The sequence below is a fragment of the Alexandromys fortis genome, unplaced genomic scaffold (genome assembly GCF_014885135.2).
Source record: "Alexandromys fortis isolate MF-2015 unplaced genomic scaffold, M_Fortis_MF-2015_v1.1 scaffold_15, whole genome shotgun sequence".
Classification (NCBI taxonomy): domain Eukaryota; kingdom Metazoa; phylum Chordata; class Mammalia; order Rodentia; family Cricetidae; genus Alexandromys; species Alexandromys fortis.
In genome coordinates this window covers 9292229-9312372 of record NW_026067911.1, presented here as the reverse complement: position 1 = coordinate 9312372, position 20144 = coordinate 9292229, and the positions used below count along the sequence as shown (strand labels likewise).

At 42.4% G+C, this 20144-nt stretch overlaps 1 protein-coding gene across 5 annotated transcripts in view; it reads right to left on the bottom strand.

Moving 5' to 3' along the window:
- The window catches only part of Intu (inturned planar cell polarity protein), a 52678-nt gene that overhangs the window by 21929 nt on the left and 10605 nt on the right, over positions 1-20144 (bottom strand). For 2 of the 5 annotated variants that reach the window (XM_050138474.1, XM_050138478.1), the window contains exons 3-8: positions 17926-18011; positions 12552-12755; positions 10180-10298; positions 8755-8844; positions 4631-4720; positions 2381-2458 (exon numbers count right to left, since the gene is read on the bottom strand). In XM_050138474.1, coding sequence (XP_049994431.1) covers positions 2381-2458; positions 4631-4720; positions 8755-8844; positions 10180-10298; positions 12552-12755; positions 17926-18011 — 667 coding nt within the window. The remainder of the gene's footprint in view (positions 1-2380; positions 2459-4630; positions 4721-8754; positions 8845-10179; positions 10299-12551; positions 12756-17925; positions 18012-20144) is intronic. The other 3 variants (XM_050138475.1, XM_050138476.1, XM_050138477.1) reach the window with 3 other exon arrangements.

Genomic DNA, 20144 nt, shown 5'->3' with positions numbered 1-20144 from the left:
GTTAAACAGCTGATTTTAGACATGCGAAAGCAAGCCAGCATTAATCGTGACTATTCCTTGGAACAGCTCAGAAGGTGACACAAGGGCTGGCTCGCATCCTACCAAAGCGACAGGCACTGATTCATCCTACAAGTATCGCGCAGTGTGTCCTTCATTCCAGTCCTTAGTCTCTTTGCTGGGAGCGCAGCAATAAAATCAACACAAAAGACAATGAACTCCAGTGGAGCACCCATTCTGAGGGAATGAGGCAAGGGGATGACGGGAGTGGGCATGGGTGCTAGAACTGGTCATGGTTTTATTTTAAAGAGCAGATTATATGGCATTGCCCAGACTGGCCTAAGCTTGTGAGGTCACGTGCTCCTTCAGTAACACAAAGAGCTGGGGCTATAGGTGTGCAATTTTGCACTCAGCCCAATTGCTGTTTTAGAGTAAATGACTAAGATTAAAGACTCTGAGAAAAAACATTAAGCACAATACAGCAAAGTTTGAAGTCTACTATAACTTTCAAAAGGTGATTAATAGCACAGTCTCATTCCTCATTGGTTACAACCAAATTAGTAAATGGCAAAAGCGCTGTGTCTGGACAACTAGCCTTTTGCACCTCATTCAAACAATCGTGTTGGGAGGGCTGTGCGTCCTCACAGGTTCCTGCAGTGGAGAATGTAACCAACACAATGATTGACATGACAGGAGTCCATCCTCGATGCCCTGAGCACCGTGACAATGAAGTGTCACCACAGATCAGCAGAAGGATACCACCGTGTTTGGAAGAATGCATAAAAACTGTCTTTCAGTTTCTATTCTGGGGTACTCTGATGTGCAGAGCAGAGATACCACACTTGAGGCCCCAGAAGAACTGGAACCTGCAGGAGAAAAACACTTCCCATTCATGATTCTGTGCATTTAAATGATTAACGGTTACCTCTATTTTCCTCCTTCAAGTCAATAAATATGTATCACATTATAAGGTTAAGAACAACTGGCCAAAGGGCCAAGAATAAGCGATGGTTGAGTGCCTGGCCCTCGATGGGACATCTATGTCACCCCCAGGCCTTAGAATCAAAGGGAAGAAGGGAAGAGTCAGAGCATGGCGGGACACGTGCACAAAAAGACACCTGCTGGGTGCAACAGGACCATTGCACCTGTGAACTTATGGCTGTCTGCACCGACCTCTACAAGACTGGGTTCATAGACATTTCGTCAGAGGTGGGGAGTGGCCCATAAGGGACTACTGGCACTTAATGGTTTCTTCAGTGGGGTAGCCACTGAAAAGTTGCCCATGCTCCAGTAAATAATCCCTGGTAATGCTCATGCAGCAAACCTAATAACCCAGTGGGTCACAGGACACGGGAGAGTGTGTGTGTGGTGGGGGGCGGGGTTGTCGGGAGGAGGGAAGGTTTCAGGAGAAGAGGGGGTGACAGAGGTAATGAGCACAACTAAACTCCACTGTGCAAATGTACCAAACTGCCAAAGGATGAAAAATGGAAAAAGAGAAGCACAAAGAATGCCCGAAATGGATAAGCATATTCATATTCATGTGTCATGGAGAATACACGAAGGAACGCATATCGCACCTTAATGTCTCACACAGCGCATCTCATTTCTACTAACTGTGCTCTGTTTGCTCATTTTGTTTTTTGAGACAAGGTCTATAACTTAGAGTGGCCTGTAAACTCCATATGTAGCCTAGGCTTGCCTTGAACTTACAGCAATCCTCCTGCCTCAGATTCTCAAATGTCACACTACAGATGTAAGCTACCTTTCCCAGATAAATGCACATCTTTAATTAAATTTTTTGACTAAAAAAACATTTTAGGTTAGTGAAATAGCAAAGAAAACACAAACATTTACTTCAAATCTTAATCTTTGCATTCTACACAGAAATATGCTATATTTGCCTCTAAAGAAATGAACAAGTGTATACTGTAATATATAATAATATATCGTAATACAGAACTTATAGTAATCACGGTATCCGGGACTAATTAGTAATCTCATGAATTTCCACATGGAACCTATTGGAATAAACTAGGGGAAAAGCAATTGCATCACAGTTTCACTAAGCCCAGGTGTGATGGTTCACATCCATAGTCTCTCAGCACCTGGGGGGCTGTGGTAACAGGATCAGGAGTCCTAGTCATCCCAGGCTACGTAGTAAGGCCTGGGTCAGTCTGAGCTACACAGTGAGATTCTGTCTCAAAAAAATTAATTTATAATTGAATTTAATAAAAATTAAGAAAGAATAAAGAAAGAAAACACGAGGGAACTGTTACAAGAATGAACCAAACAATTTGCTTCACAAGCGAGAGTCACTGCCAAGTGCAGAGGAAGACACAGAACCATGACCTGATACTTGAGACAGAGTCCAGAGAAATCTTACCTGTCTAAAGAACCATACATGAACTTCAGGGTTTGGGCGACATCTTCTATCATGTTCCTTAGCTGGGGAAGAGGAACTCTGAAATGAAAATATGCAGTTACTCATTCACAACATAATCTGATGATACAGATCCCAAAGGAGCAAGATGTTCTTATATTAACATATTGGTACAATTTAGTCAGCTGTGGGCAGAGCTGTGAAACTGCAACCTAAGGCAGGAAGTCGCTTCAGCTTTTCAGAGTCACTGTTTTATTTAAAAAAAAAAAAAAAAGAAAAGAAATTGAACACCTGGGGGAAAAAAAACACCCCCCAAATTCTCCAGCATGAATAAATTCTAGGCATAAGGGGTGGTTTGAAAGAAAATGGCCCTATTAGGAGGTGTGGCTTTGTTGGAGACGGTGTGGCCTTGTTGGAGGAAGTGTGCCAATGTGGAGGCAGGCTTTGAGGTCTCATATATGCTCAAGCTATGCTTAGAGTGACAGTTTACTTCCTGTTGCCTGTGGATCAAGATGTCTATGTCTCAGCTCCTTCTCCAGCACCTTGTCTGCCTGCATGCTGCCTTGCTTCTTACCATGGCAATAATGGAATAAACCTCTGAAACTGTTAGCCAGCCCCAATTAAGTGTTTTCCTTTAATAAAAATTGCCATAGTCATGGCGTCTCTCCACAGTAACAAAAACACTAAGACCGAAGTTGGTTACCAGGGACTGCAGTATTGCTGTGATAGGCCCGACCATGTTTTTGAGTTAGCAAGCAGTGGAATGCTTTAAGCGCTGATTAATGGGCCATACCAGTAGGGGCATGGAAGACAGAGGTGCCCAGGGTGATCTGAACTGTGGGGTCTCACTCAAGAGGTTTCAAAGAGAAGAATTTCAGTATGCTGCCTAAAGATGGTTCTTGTGATATTTTTGGTGACGAATATGACTGCTTTTTGTCCTTGTCAGAAAAGTCTGCCTCAGGCTAACGTGAAGAGTTTTGGATTAATTTCATAGGCAGAGGAAATCTCAAAACAATCTAGTATAGACTCTGTTGTAAGGTTGCTAAGGTTGACTCTTATGAAGATTTATAATGAAAAGGAGAAACTGAGCAAGAAAAATACAAAATGTACAATTTGAGGAGGAAAGGGGCACCAGGAAGTGGAATGGAGCTAAACTTTGTATTCAAGAAGATAAACAGATTAAGAAATGAAATAAAGGGAGTGGTGACCTCCGGGGAAGACCCCACCCAGCTATACTTACATTTTGTGAAGAAGAATTAAAGAATATCTTAGGCCCAGGAATGGTGATACATGTCTTTATTTCTAGCACTCTGGAGACAGAGGCAAGCGGAGTTCTAAGTTCAAAGCCAGTCTGGTCTACAGAACAAGTTTCAGGACAGTCAAGCTTAGGCAGTAAAAGAAACTATTGAAAACAGAAAGCTAGTGAAGATGTAACTGAATTAGGGAGCCATGTTCCAGCCCCAGCAGGCAGAACTTGGCAGCTTTGGCCATGTGGTTCTGGCTTTAGAATCAAGGGTAGAAGAAAGGAGTTATGGAATCTTCCTCCCCCACTAAGGAAAGCCGCTGAGGCGAGGTGTATGAATGGAGACTAGAGAGGCCATTGTGTGAAGCTGTGAGGTGAAGACACAGGATGCTAGAGATGCCAGAGCTGTGGGGTATCTACTGAGGAGGCTGCTGACAGGAAGTAGAACCAGCCCAAGAGAAAGAAGTGTGCTGCAGTCAACCAAGCTGAAAGGAGTCGGAGATCTGAGGAGCATTCTGACATCAGCCATGGAGATACAGAGTTTGGAGTTTGCCCAGCCGGTCTTGGGTTTTGCTCTGGTCCAGTATTTCCTTGTTTTAGTCCCTTCCCTGTGTTTCGGAATGGTCATGTATATCTCGTGCCATTATATGCTGCAAGTATGTGATCTGCTTTTGGATTTTGATTTTTACAGTTAAGAGATTGGCAGTTGTCTCGGAAGAGACTTTAGACGTTGAGACCAATTTGAGACTGTTATAGACTATGGGGATTTTTGAAGCTGGACTGAATGCTACCTCTGTGTAGGCTGTTCTGACAGCTCCCCAAAACAGTTATCTACTTCCCCAGTGCAGCACGCTGGGATCATGAAACCAGCACGAGGAGTTTTCTTTTCGATAAACGTGGCATAATTTAATGAGACAGGCTTTGTTGACCACCATTTTACTTTGTGTCGCTATTGTTACCATAGTTTCAGAAATTTTTTTTAAAGGTAAACAATAAAAACTTCAACTCACTCTTCAGCAGGCAGGCCAATTAACAACAACTTGTCAGACTCCTTCAAGAAAGCAACGTGAATTTGTTTCCCATTTAAATGGAGGGATGAGCTAAGAAAAACATAAAATCAAAATGTGGTTAGAGTAACTTTTATGGAGATATAAAAATATCCTTAAAAGGTTACATATGGTATAATTTAAGAACCAAATTGCTTAATAAGAAGTTTCTTGGCACATACCTAACTACCACACAGAAAAGGCAGGGGTTGTGCAGCAACAAAAACATATTTGGAATTATTTCCAAACCCCCAGGACACACAAAAGTAGAGTCATCACATGCCTACAACCCTGCCTTTAAGAGGCTGAGGCAGAAGGATTGCTGTGATTTCAAATCCAGTTTGAGTACAAAAGTTCCAGGACATCAGGGCTACACAGTGAGAGCCTCCCTGTCTCAAACTGGGGTGTATGTGAAGTGAAATGTTTTGTTGACATTAAGTAGCTACATACAGTTTAGTTTCTTAAAACGACTGTTTCCCTCTTAGCTCACTAATTCCACGGAGACTTTGTGATTGCCCATGTATGGACATGACTACTTAGGAGATTACAAAGAAAAGAAAACAGTGATTCCAGCTAAAAGATGACAACCCAACACTATGAGATGTGGGCGTAGGAGCAAGTGATGGAACCGGAGTCACAGGCACATCTTGCTCAACGGAACTCCAGGACAGGGCATGTGCACAGTGTGTGATGGATACAGAGGGAACGCGTCTGTCAGCTGTGACGTGTGTGCATTTCAAGCATGTGCAGTTTATTCTTAATTACACTTCATGCAGCTGCAAACGATTAGGTAACTTCTGAAAAGTTACAACAACCAATTATGGAAATACAGAGAGCACAAGTGTGTGCTGCTTTAAATAAGAACTATTAAGAAATTTTTTTTCAAACTATTATTCTTATCTTAAAGTTTAGAGGTACATATACTTTTAGGCAAATATTAGCCTCTTTTATATCATACTAGCATTATTAAATTTTTTTTAAAATGAATATGCAACAAGACACATATTGTTTGGGAACTCTGAAAATAACATTTCACAATCATTGTTTCCTCAAAAAGGTTTTCCTCGATACCGTTATTTATCTTATCATTACTGACAAGATCTAACTACTAAGTAAAATGACATCTAACCTACACAGCAGAGAAAAGCAAAGAACAAACCTACATGAAAAACCTTAAATTTAAAATAAAACAAAACCAGAAAACAAGCAAACACAAATTAAAACGTTAGTCTGGGAGCTGGGATGATGGCTTGGTAGTTAAGAATAAGTGTTGCTCCCCTGGAAGACAAGTTTTGTTCCCAGCACCCATGTTAGGTTCACATGGGTGTCTCTAACTCCAGCATCAAGGAATTAGATGCACCTACATTCATGTACACAAACTACCCCAACTCACACACACAACTAAAAACAATTTTTTTAAAAAACAAATGAACATTCATCTTATGATTATATTCATTTAAAATGTCTCCAGCAGGGATCTCTGTAGACAAGGATAACAGGCCAATGGGGTACCTGAGCCTTGAGCTGTGCACAGGCTCACAGCTGAGAGGCACAGGGTTCCCTTTTAAGGTGATAAAAATGTTCTGACATTGACCATGGCCAGTCTATGAATACGCTTGAATATTTACTTGAGTACTTTTTTAAAAAGAGAGTGATTTGCATATATATATATTTGCTTTGCCCCCATGTATATCTGCACCATGCATATGCCCGGTACCCTCAGAAGCTATAAAAGCTGCTAGTTCCCCCTGAAACTGAAATTGTAGATACTTTGGGATACCAAAGTGCTGAGAACCAAACCTAGGTCCTCTGGAAGAGCAGCCAGTGCTCTTAACCTCTGAGTCATCTCTCCAGCCCCTACTTGTACACTTTTAAAAATGGGTAAATTGTATGATTTATGGACTACAGTTAAGCAAAGCTGTTAAAAAAATTAAAAGAGAGGCTGGGGCCATAGCTTAGTGGTATACAGCACTTAACGGACAGGCATGAGTTCCTTGTTTGGATCCCTGCAATGAATGAATGAATGAATGAAGAATAAATAGAAATCTGACAAGCTGATTTTATAAATATAAATTTGTGTATGAAATAAAGTCTCAAGCACCACTGTCTTCAAATATATAATCAATGGGGTAACCCTGACCAAGGAAGTGAAAGATCTATTTGACAAGAACTTCAAGTCTTTGAAGAAAGAAATAGAAGAGGACACCAGAAAATGGAAGGATCTCCCTTGCTCTTGGATTGGGAGGATCAACATAGTAAAAATGGCAATTCTACCAAAAGCAATCTATAGATTCAATGCAATCCCCATCAAAATCCCATCAAAATTCTTCACAGATCTGGAGAAGACAATAATCAACTTTATATGGAAAAACAAAAAACCCAGGATAGCCAAAACAATCTTATACAATAAAGGAACATCTGGAGGCATTACCATCCCTGACTTCAAACTCTATTACAGAGCTACAGTATTGAAAACAGCTTGGTATTGGCATAAAAACAGAGAAGTCGACCAATGGAATCGAATAGAAGACCCTGACTTTAACCCACAAACATATGAACACCTGATTTTCGATAAAGGAGCTAAAAGTATACAATGGAAAAAAGAGAGCATCTTCAACAAATTGTGCTGGCAAAACTGGATGTCAATCTGTAGAAGAATGAAAATAGACCCATATCTATCACCATGCACAAAACTCAAGTCCAAGTGGGTGAAAGACCTCAATATCAGTCCAAACACACTGAACCTGATTGAAGAGAAAGTAGAAAGTACTCTACAACACGTGGGCACAGGAGACCACTTCCTACGTATAACCCCAGCAGCACAGACAGTAAGGGCCTCATTGAATAAATGGGACCTCCTGAGACTGAGAAGCTTCTGTAAAGCAAAGGACACTGTTGCTAAGACAGAAAGGCAACCCACTGACTGGGAGAAGATCTTCACCAACCCCACAACTGACAAAGGTCTGATCTCCAAAATATATAAAGAACTCAAGAAACTAGACCGTAAAAGGCTAATCAACCCAATTATAAAATGGGGCACCGAGCTGAACAGAGATCTCTCAACAGAAGAAGTTCAAATGGCCAAAAGACACCTAAGGTCATGCTCAACTTCCTTAGCGATCAGGGAAATGCAAATCAAGACCACTTTAAGATACCATCTTACACCTGTCAGAATGGCTAAAATCAAAAACACCAATGATAGCCTTTGCTGGAGAGGTTGTGAAGAAAGGGGTACACTCACCCATTGCTGGTGGGAATGCAAACTTGTGCAACCACTCTGGAAAGCAGTGTGGAGGTTTCTCAGGAAATTTGGGATCAACCTACCCATGGACCCAGCAATACCACTCTTGGGAATATAACCAAGAGAGGCCTTATCACACAACAAAAGTATATGCTCTACTATGTTTATAGCAGCATTGTTTGTAATAGCCAGAACCTGAAAACAACCTAGATGCCCTTCAATCGAAGAATGGATGAGATGAAGAAAGTATGGAATATATACATATTAGAGTACTACTCAGCAGTAAAAAACAAGGACTTCTTGAAGTTTGCAGGCAAATGGATGGAAATAGAAAACACCATCCTGAGTGAGGTAAGCCAGACCCTAAAAGAGGAACATGGGATGTTCTCACTCATATTTGGTTTCTAGCCATAAATAAAGGACATTGAACCTATAATTCGGGTTCTTAGAGAAGCTAAATAAGAAGGAGAACCCAAAGAAAATCATATAGGCATCCTCCTGCATATTAACCTTCATCAGGCGATGAAAGGAGACAGAGACAGAGACCCACATTGGAGCACCGGACTGAAATCTCAAGGTCCAAATCAGGAGCAGAAGGAGAGAGAGCACAAGCAAGGAACTCAGGACCACGAGGGGTGCACCCATACACTGAGACAATGGGGATGTTCTATCAGGAACTCACCAAGGCCAGCTGGCCTGGGTCTGAAAAAGCCTGGGTCAAAACCGGTCTCGCTGAACATAGCGGACAAGGAGGACTACTGAGACCTCAAGAACAATGGCAACGGGTTTTTGATTCTACTGGACCTATTGGTTTCGTGGGAGCCTAGGCAATTTCGTGGATGCTCACCTTACTAGACCTGGATGGAGGTGGGTGGTCCTTGGACTTCCCACAGGGCAGAGAACCCTGATTGCTTTTTGGGCTGACAAGGGAGGGGGACTTGATTGGGGGAGGGGGAGGGAAAGGGGAGGCGGCGGTGGGGAAGAGAAAGAAATCTTTAATAAATAAATAAATAAAAATAAATAAATAAATAAATAAATTAAAATATATATATAATCAATATATCTATATATTAAAAAGTCAAAGATTTATACCTAGCTTTTATTTAGGAAAACAAGTAAATTTTCCCCATTATTTTACATACCCCATATCTTCTAATACTTAAAAAAGTTACAATCTGGGATATCTAACCTCATATTTTATCAGTAATAAGGGAGCTGTTAAAACTTGAACTAACCATTTTTCATGAATTTTAGATTATTGAAATACTAAAGTAGAAAAATAGCAATAATTTATTTTATGACAAACCAAACTCAAAAGCTCTGAGCCCTTCATCCCCTAACTTAAACATGGCATCAGACTTAGGCCTGGCAAATCCTGTGGCTGAGGAGTTCCCCTACCCGGCCTCTCCCCTCTCTCTTCTTCTTCCCTTGGTGCTACAGATGGACCCAAGGCCGTGTGCAGGGTGCTGACCACTGCAGGACAATCCAGTTGTGATTTCTGCCCTTTCATCACTAAATAAACTTCAAGGATAACAGGCCAATGGGGTGCCTGAGCCTTGAGCTGTGCACAGGCTCACAGCTGAGACGCACAGGGTTCCCTTTTAAGGTGATAAAAATGTTCTGACATTGACCATGGCCAGTCTGAGTTCTGAATCGTCTTCCTAAAAAACAGTCTATATTTCTCCATCGTTAATGTAAAATCAGAGTATTTTATAACCATGTGAAAAATTTAGCATCTTCCTGAGTGAGTTGACAACCACAATAAAAACATAAGGAAGTCAAGAGTCAAGATACATAATAATGTCATGTTTAAAAGATAACACTTTCTTTTAAAGTAATTGTGTGCGTGTGTGTGTGTTGTACACATGTGTGCATGTGGCAAGTGTACCACAGTTTGAGTGTGGAGGTTCGGGGACAACTTGTAGGAGTCTGTTCTCTCAATCCCCCATCTGGTCCCAGGAATTGAACTCAGGTTGACAGGGTTGGTAGGCTCGCGGCAAGCGCCTTTACCCATGAGCCATTTTGCCAACTCAAAGATGACATTGTCATGAAGAATTGTAACTATGGGTCAACAGCCAACTCTGTTAATTAAATGATCCTGGCAAATCCCTGACTTACTGCTGAATTAAAAACATAGATTCCAGATAAAAGAAATGTTTAGCTGAAACAGCTGCGCCGCTGTCCTCCCCACAGTGCACTCTGCCACGGACAGGAATCCCTTTATCATAGATTCCAAAGGTGAGAACTTGCAGAAAGAGTGAAACATTGTTACCTAGTAACCGGTGTCCCCGTCACACTTTCCAGCATGTCACAGAGGGTGAGGAAAATCCCCCTCACGCTCTTGAGTTTCTGAGCGGCTTCAGACACTGGGTAATGGTACAGAATTTCCTGCTGTTAGGGCAAGAACAGACGATGAGCTCTCAGATGCTCCAACCAACATCAGTCCTGAAAGTTCAGACATTGTACAAAGAACAGAATGGGGATCCTTTCAGCTACAGTTGGAGTCTCATTCAGACCCCAGGGCAGAACTATGCCTGGAGTGTTAAGCTTCAACAAGCATTTCAAATGCTACACTTGAAAGTGAGTTTAGAGACTTCATTACTTAGGAGACCAAGCTACACAATTACAATTACTATTGATTTCAAATAGTGTTTTAAGCTTTAAACCCCATGCGTTACTCCTAGGAATCTTTTAATTTCTTTCATGCTGAATCTTAAAAGATAATCATTATTTTTAGTGATATTACTAAGTATTTACTTAATTATATTTACAAAGTGAGAATGCAAAACTGAAGAAGTACAAAGAGGAAGAAAAGAAGTATCACAGGATTATAAAATCTCTAACTTAAGTATGGGAGAGCTTAAGCAGCATAAGTCTACATGAAAGGGCACATTTTATTGCAAATTGTGGAAAAGGCTAATTTACACGATAGTTTAGAAAATGGCTACTATTTTTCTGTTTTCAATGAGAACCTGTTTCTAAGAAATAGAGAGCTTTAACGAAAGTAAAATAATGAGTCTCTAAGTAGGACCTGCAGTGTTTAGGATCTCCTAAAACATCGGGGACCTGCAGTGTGCTGACCTCCTAAGACATCAGGGACCTGCAGTGTGCAGACCTCCTAAAACATTGGGGACCTGCAGTGTGCTGACCTCCTAAAACATCAGGCAGCTTGAGCCACACTTTCTGCTAACATTTAGGCAACATCTAGTTTCTCACATGACAAATTAAAAGAAGACAAAATTAAAACTTCTAGATAGAAATCATGAAGAATTCAGAGTAACTTCCAATTACTCTAACGGCTATAATTGCTACAACACAAAGTCCTAACTCCTCAAATCCTCAAATACACTGGCCAAGCTTTTCCTTGATTCTGCATCTAAAGACTGCTAAACATCTCTATGAGAATAGTTATGTGGCACAGTGTCCGTGTATTTACAATTTTCACATTATCACAGATACGATGATGAGACACTGTGCAACCTACTTTGCATACTTACTAAGACCATCTTATATATGTAAATTATTTAATATATGCTATGGGATATGTTTGCCAAATACACTGCATTATGATTCAAATTTATTGCAATTTTCACTGTAAAAGCAGCTAAATAGTATTTTATTATTTATCTTTAGAAATTAAGTCAAACATGAACTAAAATCTGTGATGCTGACTTAATTAATTTAAACCTTGCCCCAAAAAATACTTCCATTCTATTTTGTCAAAATACCAAAGGCTGCTTTTAACAGTCTTAGATTAGTGTTTTAGAAGTCTCCATCTTGTGATCCTTGCATTCCAAATCTTGCAACTGGAAGACAAGCTCTGTATCAATTATGTAACGCTCAGAGAAAGAAAGGACCCCATGACATTTCATTGTACAGTAACATAGTAGAGGAAAAAAGAGGCCATTTAAGGAAGTCGCCATAGGAGTCTGAAAAGCCTTGGTATTGAGGGGCTGGCGAGCTCTGCAGCGACCAGCCAATTTAATTAGCTGCATTTTTAAAGCCCTCGTTAGTAGCTCGCACTAACAGAAGCTTCCACTCTGCGTGGTAAAAATAAAGAGCCTCTCCTAATTACGATATTGGCCACAGAACTGGCCACAGACAGCAACCTGTTTATTTGCGAGGCATTCCCACACTTTCCAGAGAAAGTCAGGCACGATGACATGTGGGCTGGGAAGCTTCAGGACAGTACCCCCCAAACATGGGAGGATTCAAACTTAAATGCTTAAATGGCTCATTTGTTCTAAAGATCCTAGGAGCCAGCAAGATGGAAGAAATTAGAATTATTAACATGGGAGGGCTATATATTTTTCAGAACATAACAATGCCAAGTAGTACATATACAATTAATTTCATCTTTATCACTTCAATTGTTATTAAACAGACAGAAAACAACACAAGGACATGCACATTTCATATGACAAACTGCAAAAGGAAGCTTTGGGGGTTTCATTCCCCATCACTGAGAAGAGCTGAAACGCATATGTCCTCTTCTCTTAGTGGCTTGAAAACCCTGGTGACATACACCAGTACATACACCAGTAGAACACACACTCACGATAAGAGACAGCTAACCCCCAAGTCTGCATAAGCTGGGCTGACGGATGGTCCCCTCCTCCTGCAGCAGAGGGAGCAGACACTCACCTCCTCCTTGGAGACCTCTGATTGGAGCTGCAGTGAGAGGTACATGGTGATGTGGGGGGCGCCCAGGGTACTGTGCTGGGTGCCGTCGGCCTCCAACCCGCACAGAAGTTTCACCAAATCGTTCGTGCTCGACTGTGGCTTTTTCTTTTTCGGCTGTGTTGTTTCCTTATTCACTGCATAGGCATTTTCAAATGTCAGCTTCACCTGAAAAACAGAAAACAAAATGCTTGATGTTTCAAGAAGGCAAATATCAGGTGCATTTTTTTTTAAAACAAAGAAAGCCATGTGCTGACATATATAATCAGGAGTGCACATGAGGCGATGGTACCTCAGAGCAGGGGCTAATGGTGAGGACAGGGAGTTCACTTGTATCTGTACCTAACTCCTTTCACAGTGGTGGGCACACACACACACACACACACACACACACACACACTACAAATATTTATTGAGTGAAAAGTACAATGCTCCCTATGAAAATTCATTCACACAAATGCAGTCACTGACTGCACAAAGAGACCACAGAAGAGCGGAAATCATATAGTTTGAGTACAGAATAGTCAGTCACTGCACATCTTTGCTGCAAATAGCACTGACTCACAGAGAAAGTGAAGAGGGAGAGGCTGGGGCCAAGCGTAACCTTACACACTGGGAGGGAGTTGCCTTTCCTTCCAAATGGGGCAGGTTTCAAACAGTCTCCTCTCAGACGGTCTTTGTAGCCCTTTAAAGAGGGGCTAAAGAGAGCACTGGCAAACTAACAACCGCCGGCATTCGGGAGCTGCACCACCAGGATCATCTGCCAGTTTTATCAGGAGAGTTTTAATTTCACAGCCTGATGTCAAGACTGGTCAGGATCCAGAATGCAGCGGGTTTTCCGGCCGCTGACAGACACCCCTCCTTGAAAACGGAGACACCTGCACAGTGCCGGCTGGCTGGAGACAGCCTGCTCATCTCAAAGACGCACAGGCATGAGCATATAATGAACGCTGGACAAGGAGGGCATCGTCGTAAGCTCGGGAGCCATGGTGCTCCAGATGTTGATATTCTAAAAATGCCCCTTTCGAGGGAATCATCCATAAAGTTTTAAATTTGGATGCAAATAATGCTTTTCAAAGTAAGAGTAAGCCGGGAGTGATGGTCGTTCCCCTTAATCTCTGCAGGTGCAGGTGGATCTGTGAGTTCAAGGTCACCCTGGTGTATACAAGAAGCTCCAGGCCAGCCATGACTGTACAGTGATACTCTGCCTCTAATTAATTAACTCATTAATTAATGCTTGTTCAAGAATAAACAAGACTACCCAATGATTGAAAACATTGTATTAAGGCAGCAAGTTATATTTAAGGAAAGTACTTAAAGACTAAAAACGATACTAAATAATTCCTATTTTAATAATTTATTATAAGAGGTACAATTCTAAAGATGTAATAAGTACTAATACATTATGATCATTTTTAAAAACAAATTTTATATGCTTTTATATATATAATATATACACATGAATATATACACATGAATATATATATTCATACATATGTATGCATGTGTGTATATATTACCTACCTACTCAACTGTTATAGGTATTATATTGTAAAACAAAACATGTTGAAAAAAATCTTCCAAAAGAGAAAAATATGTATCAGGTATTTTTTCTTGTTGGCAAGGAGTGTTTGGGGTCATATTCACTTTTGCTTATCTGGAGCTGGTAGCAGCTTTTACTGACGTGAATTAAGTTAGACACACATCTTTTCTAAATGTCAGGATTTACTGTGTAAGCAAGTTCCTATTGATTTGAAAGTGTCTCTCAGAAATTCACAGGGTAAAGGCATGGCCAGGGTACAGTGCTAATGGGAGGCTGAAAGGTAAGAGGGGGCATGCCTAGGGGGAACGGTGGGGGCCTGGCCCCTCTTCCTCTTTCTCTCTTTTATTTATTGGTTTTGGGGTACACATTTATGCCTCACTTGCTCCCCAACATTTCCATGTGGCACTCCACTAAAGGCTTCAGGATAAGGGGCTCATCTCATCATGGCCAGTCTTCACTGTCACCTTGACTAGATTTAGAATCACCTAAGAGACACACACGGGCCATGTCTGTAAGTTGTTTCCAGAGTTTACTGAGGGGAGGACTTACCCTAAATGTGGGCAGCACCATCCCATGGGATGATGTCCCAGACTGAATAAAAGGGAAAAAATGAAAAATAGCTGAGCATCCACGTTCATTTTTCTACTTTGTGGTCTGCCCAGACAGGAAGAGTTTCCTTCAGACACTCCAGCAGTCATGACCTCTGCCACGAGTTTCCCCGCTATGACGGAATTCCCTGTACTAGAATTTTTCTTTTGGGCCACCAACCAGCTCCCAAATCATCACCCGGAGAAGTCTTATTAGTTATCGGTGCTTTGCCTTATCTTAGCTCTTATTTTAATCTGTTTCTCTTTATCTGTGTTTTGCCTCGGGGTTTTTTATCTTTCTTTCATCTGTGTCTGCTGGCAGGCAGCTGCCTGGCTGGCCCAGACCTCTCCCTTTCTTTCTCCCTCGCTCTAGCCTCTCTTCTTCCTCTCATTCTTTCTTCTTCTTATATTTCTCCTTCTACTTATTCTCTCTGCCTAAAAACTCCACCTATCTCTCTACTGCCTAGCCATTGGCTATTCAACTTTTCAACAGACCAATCAGGTGCCTTAGGCAGGCAAAGTGAAACAAATGCAATACATCTTTACACAATTAAACAAACAGGGCACAAACAAATGTAACACATCTTTTCCCTCTCTGTCTTTCTTCCTACTTTCCCCTCCCTCCCTCTCTTCCCTGCCCAGCACTCACCCACTCACTTCTGGTAGCAAGCATTTTGGATAAGAGATACTCAGCCACTACCACTATCTAATAAATTACAAGCCCAAATTTCCCCAGTCATCCAGTAGAGCTCTTCCTCCTTCAATCCAGGAGCATTCAAGGACTGCCTGCTGCATGGGATGCAGTCTGTGGTGGGTTGGATGAAACTGACCCCCATAAGCTCATGGGGAGCAGCATTATTTGGAGGTGTGGCCTTGTTGGAGTAGTTGTGTGGCCTGGTTGGAGGAAGTATGCCACTGTGGAGGTGGGTTTGAGGTCTCATATGCTCAAGTCACACCCAGGGTCTCAGTTCCATTTCCTGTTGCCTGCCAATCAAGAAGTAGGATTCCAGCACCAAGGCTGCCTGCATGCCATTATGTCCCACCATGATGCTAATGGACCAAATCTCTGAGACTGTAAGCAACCATCCCATTAAATGTTTTCCTTTATAAGAGTTGCCGTGGTCGTGGTGTCTCTTCACAGCAATAGAAACCCTAAGTAATTCACAGTCACACACGGTTCAATCTGTTTTAATGTGTAGGAGTTTTCCAGCCATTTTTTTCATGATGAGTGTGCGTGTGCGTGTGCGTGTGTGTGTGTGTGTGTGTGTGTGTGCTGGGCTTTGTAAGTCAGGGCCTTACACATGCTAAGCACACACTCTACCATTATTCCACAGCCCAACACCAGCATGCTATTAACACTTTTGAAGCATCTAGAAAGATGAAAAACAAAACCACAAAGCTAGTTGTGGAATGTTAAAGTGGGCTTTGCCTCTGCATTTTATGTCAGCACACACCAGTGGAGCTGGAACTGGATTTGAAGACTTCCCGTTAGATGCCCTCTGATTACAGTTGAGGAAAGCTGATCTGGAGTCTCTGTGAGGTGTTACACGGAGGTCTGATCTGTTCTCCCAGTGTCTTTCTTCCTGTTACACTGTCTTGAAGGCCACTGTCTGATGGAGAACAAGAAGCGATAGACCTCACTATGCTCCAAGTGCATTTTTATGATGTCACTGCTCGGCATGCCCAGGATTAAAGTCTCTAGTGGAATTCTTTATAAACCTGAGCTCTCTCTTCCTCTCATGGCTGGAGGGGCTGTTTCGCACATGCCATGCCTTGGACAGGTCTACCTCAGCTGGGTCTCGCCCACCAAGGCACCAGAAGCACACAGGTTGAAAGGAGAAGGAAGGAACATACTTTGGGTTAGCCTGCAGTCTGGTACTTTGAGTAACTGATTCTGCAGCTTTGGGGGAATCACTAAGCAGTTCCTAAACTCTCTCTTTCATAGGATCTCATCATCCAGTCTAGTCTGGCTCACAATCCTCCTGCCTCAGCCCCCTGGGTGCTACAGAGTCCTTTTCGTTATGTATAAACCAGGACCACCAACCACTGGACTCCTGTAGGTATGGCGAGGCCCTAACATGTCAGACGATCTGTATGAAGAAGTGCAGGTGCACTCAGGGAACACAACACCATAGAAGAGTTGGCAACAAGTCTGCAAGAGCTAAGGGTCCACGAGCAAGCATCTTCCGGACATGAAGCTGCCCGTGTAAGCTCACAGCAGCATGGCTGCCTGCAGGAGACCTGCAGGGGAGCAAGCCAGTTTGCAGGACAGCATGGACGGGGGAGGGCTCACAAGGCCCCAGTCCTCCCTAAGGAGTTATTGGCAGTGGATGGCCACGGAGGCAGAGAGATCATCTTTCTTCGCTGATGTGTCTCACGGTAGTAGATCGTGTCCCACACTCATGCACACACCCTCAGCTCTAATTTGACCAGGGCAGGAGGATGAAGGGGGATGAAGTCAGGAAAGGGATACACTGGGTGGGGACTTCAGGAAGATTGGAAGGAGAGGAGATGGACATTGGACGGGACAAAAAACACACTGTATGTATCCATGGAATTAGTAAAGAATGAAATTGTTTAGCTAAGCGATTTTTGAAAGAAGTAGTGTGTTCTGTGACATCTACGCCTGATGGCAGCTCAGGAGCCTAGGAGCTGACGTAAAGAAGTTCTGAGAAAAGGGCTAGAAAACCAGATGCCTGACAGAAATGCAATATGCATTTTACCTATGCACTGAAGCCATGATCCTGAATTTAAAGGTGACAGAAAATTAATCTAACAGGAAATCTCAAGGCCCCATGACATTCAGACGGTGGCATTGTGATATCTGAAGATTTTAGCCAGATTAACAGTGAGAATCAGGAGCAGGAAACAGGGCAGAAACATTTGAAAGACTTATATTTTAGCCAGAGATGGAGTATGTTTAAAGTTGCTGCCAGTGGATATGTAAAGACCGGCACTGTTAAAAAGAGGCCAAGGGCTCTGCACTGGGATGGTAGGAAAGACATTCAGAGGGCAGCCAGTAATTGACCAGGACTCCCTTCATCTCCAAAGCTAAGTATTAGCAAGAGCCGAAGCTGCCCTCGGTGCTCAGGCTTCGGTGTCACTCACCGCGACACGGGAGATAATCTCAGCATCTTAGAAAGAAACCAGCACAGAACGGATGTACTTTAGGCAACACCGTACACAATATGGAAGGGGATGGCCACACCTGCATTGGTCCAGGGATGCAAGACAGAACTCTCTCTATGTTTTCAGAAGTCACATCTACATCATTCACGGCCACAAGGACATCGCCTAAAAAGAGAAAAACAGAAGACAACTGGGTGAATATCCCAAACTGAAAAGTCCTGGCCTCGCGACACGAGGAAACAGCTGTCTGGATTACCACAAGGGCCTAATGGAAAATGTGGTACATGCAGGGACTCATCCGAGGTTATTCCGAACATTAGGGACACAGCCAATCACCCAGCTTGGCCATTATGCTTCCCAACAGTGTACCATACCTCTGCCAACCATGAATATTTGAAGATATGGATATTCCTAGTCTCAGTGTAACTAAAGGGTACGTGAACCCAAAGGACCAACGGAAAAATTTTAGCATAAACCAAGTATTACACTTAACAAAATTGAATCTAACCACTCAGACCAATAGTAATAAAAAAAAATCCAGCTGACATTTTAATTAAATCCATGTGGTACATGGCAACGCGCTGTGCTATTGCTGCGACCACTGACTGGTGTCTGCAGAACAGGCCTTTGTTCCACAGCTTCCGACGATACCAACATGACAAGCATGTTTTGGGCAAAATCTTCACCATGACTGTTCTTCAGATGCTTTTATTTATCTAATTTTAAAATCAAAATCACTACTAAAATCAAATTTTACTTTCAAACTATTGATACACAACACAGCTCTTGCCCAAAGAGAGTAAGAGTCAATTTCTTCTGGGGTTAAACCTGAGTGATCCTGGTCCAGGAACTCAGATTCAGGGTGCTCCAAACGTGCTCAGCTGCGGCAGTGGTTACATGAGCCAGAATAAAATTCAGCTGTCAATCAGTGCAGGGGCAGTTACCAGATTCACTGGTGGGGTCCCAGGTAGGTGGGCTGGCATACCTTCGGTGGTCTATGAGTATCACATACTTTCTGGAGAGAGCCTGAACTTGGGGGCTGGTGGAGGCTTCTGCTTCGCTAAAAATACATTGCAAAAGCTCTAGCTGACAGTGAAAGACTGGACATGGAACACTATGTGAGCCTAAAAGACAGATACAGGTTGGTCAGTGACTAGGGCAACAGCAGTCCAAGATAGCCTGGGTCTGCATCTTCAGCACCCCAAATCCCCTCAATCGCGAAGTTCTAACCATGCACTCAGCCTTGCAGAGTCTTCAGACAAAGGTGTAGCTTTTTATCTGGGATCTTCAGCTTACAAGAACATAATTGAAAGTAATATCAGAGCCCTAGCAAGCTGTGTTAACAAAACCACAAACACATCGACGGGACTGTCTCATCGTTCCAGACTATACACATCAAGTCTTGTCCTTAAACCACTGCAGAAGAAAATCAAGAAAAGATTTTGTGAAAGACCAACTCTCTCCTCTCAGAAAGTTTAATACTCTTTGAGGAGGGTAGTGAGCATGCAAGTGGGCTAAGAAACCCAACAGCTTCTGAATGTCTTCTGGGTCTGGGTTCTGTCATCTTTTCAGGAGTATTTGTACAGTGCACAGCTTGAATGTCAGAGAATCTCTCTCTCTTGAGCGCAGGTCAAGTCTGCTTTCTGTACAGTGTGACAAGGACACACACTGACTCTAAATGGAAAAAAATTGTCAAGAATAACACTAGGCTTAACAAACTTCTTCTATTATTCATGCTTTGGTGGTAATGGTCTGTGTTCAACTGCTCAGCTCTTCCACCAACTCCATCTGAACTCTGCCAGAGACAACAGATAAATGGTTGGGGCTGTGTGCAATAATATTTTATTTCCAAACACCCATATTTGGGTTCCAAATACCTTTCCTATGCTGTAAATCATTTAAGCCTTTTAGAAAACACAGGTAGTAAGCCTGATGAGACCTGCTGGCTCTATCTCGTTTGCCTATCTGTTCTGAATGTTTTTTCAAGATAAATGTCCAGAAATGAATCAAATAGGCTAAATTATATACTGTTGCAGAGTGATACTCATGTATAAATTATATTTTGAATAGCATAAACAATTTCTTTTCTTCTTTGTTTTTTCAGTGAGAAATAAATCCTTTGGTGCTATCCCCATGTACAGAAGCAACCAACACAGCAGGCCCGCGGGACTGAGTGGGGATGAGAACACGGGCCCAGGTCTGTCAGTGATGAACAGTTTGCTCCTGAGCAGCAGCTGTTAATGCCTCTGTCCCACTTCTGCAGAAGGAAATAACCATGGCGGTGGCTTCCCAGGGAGG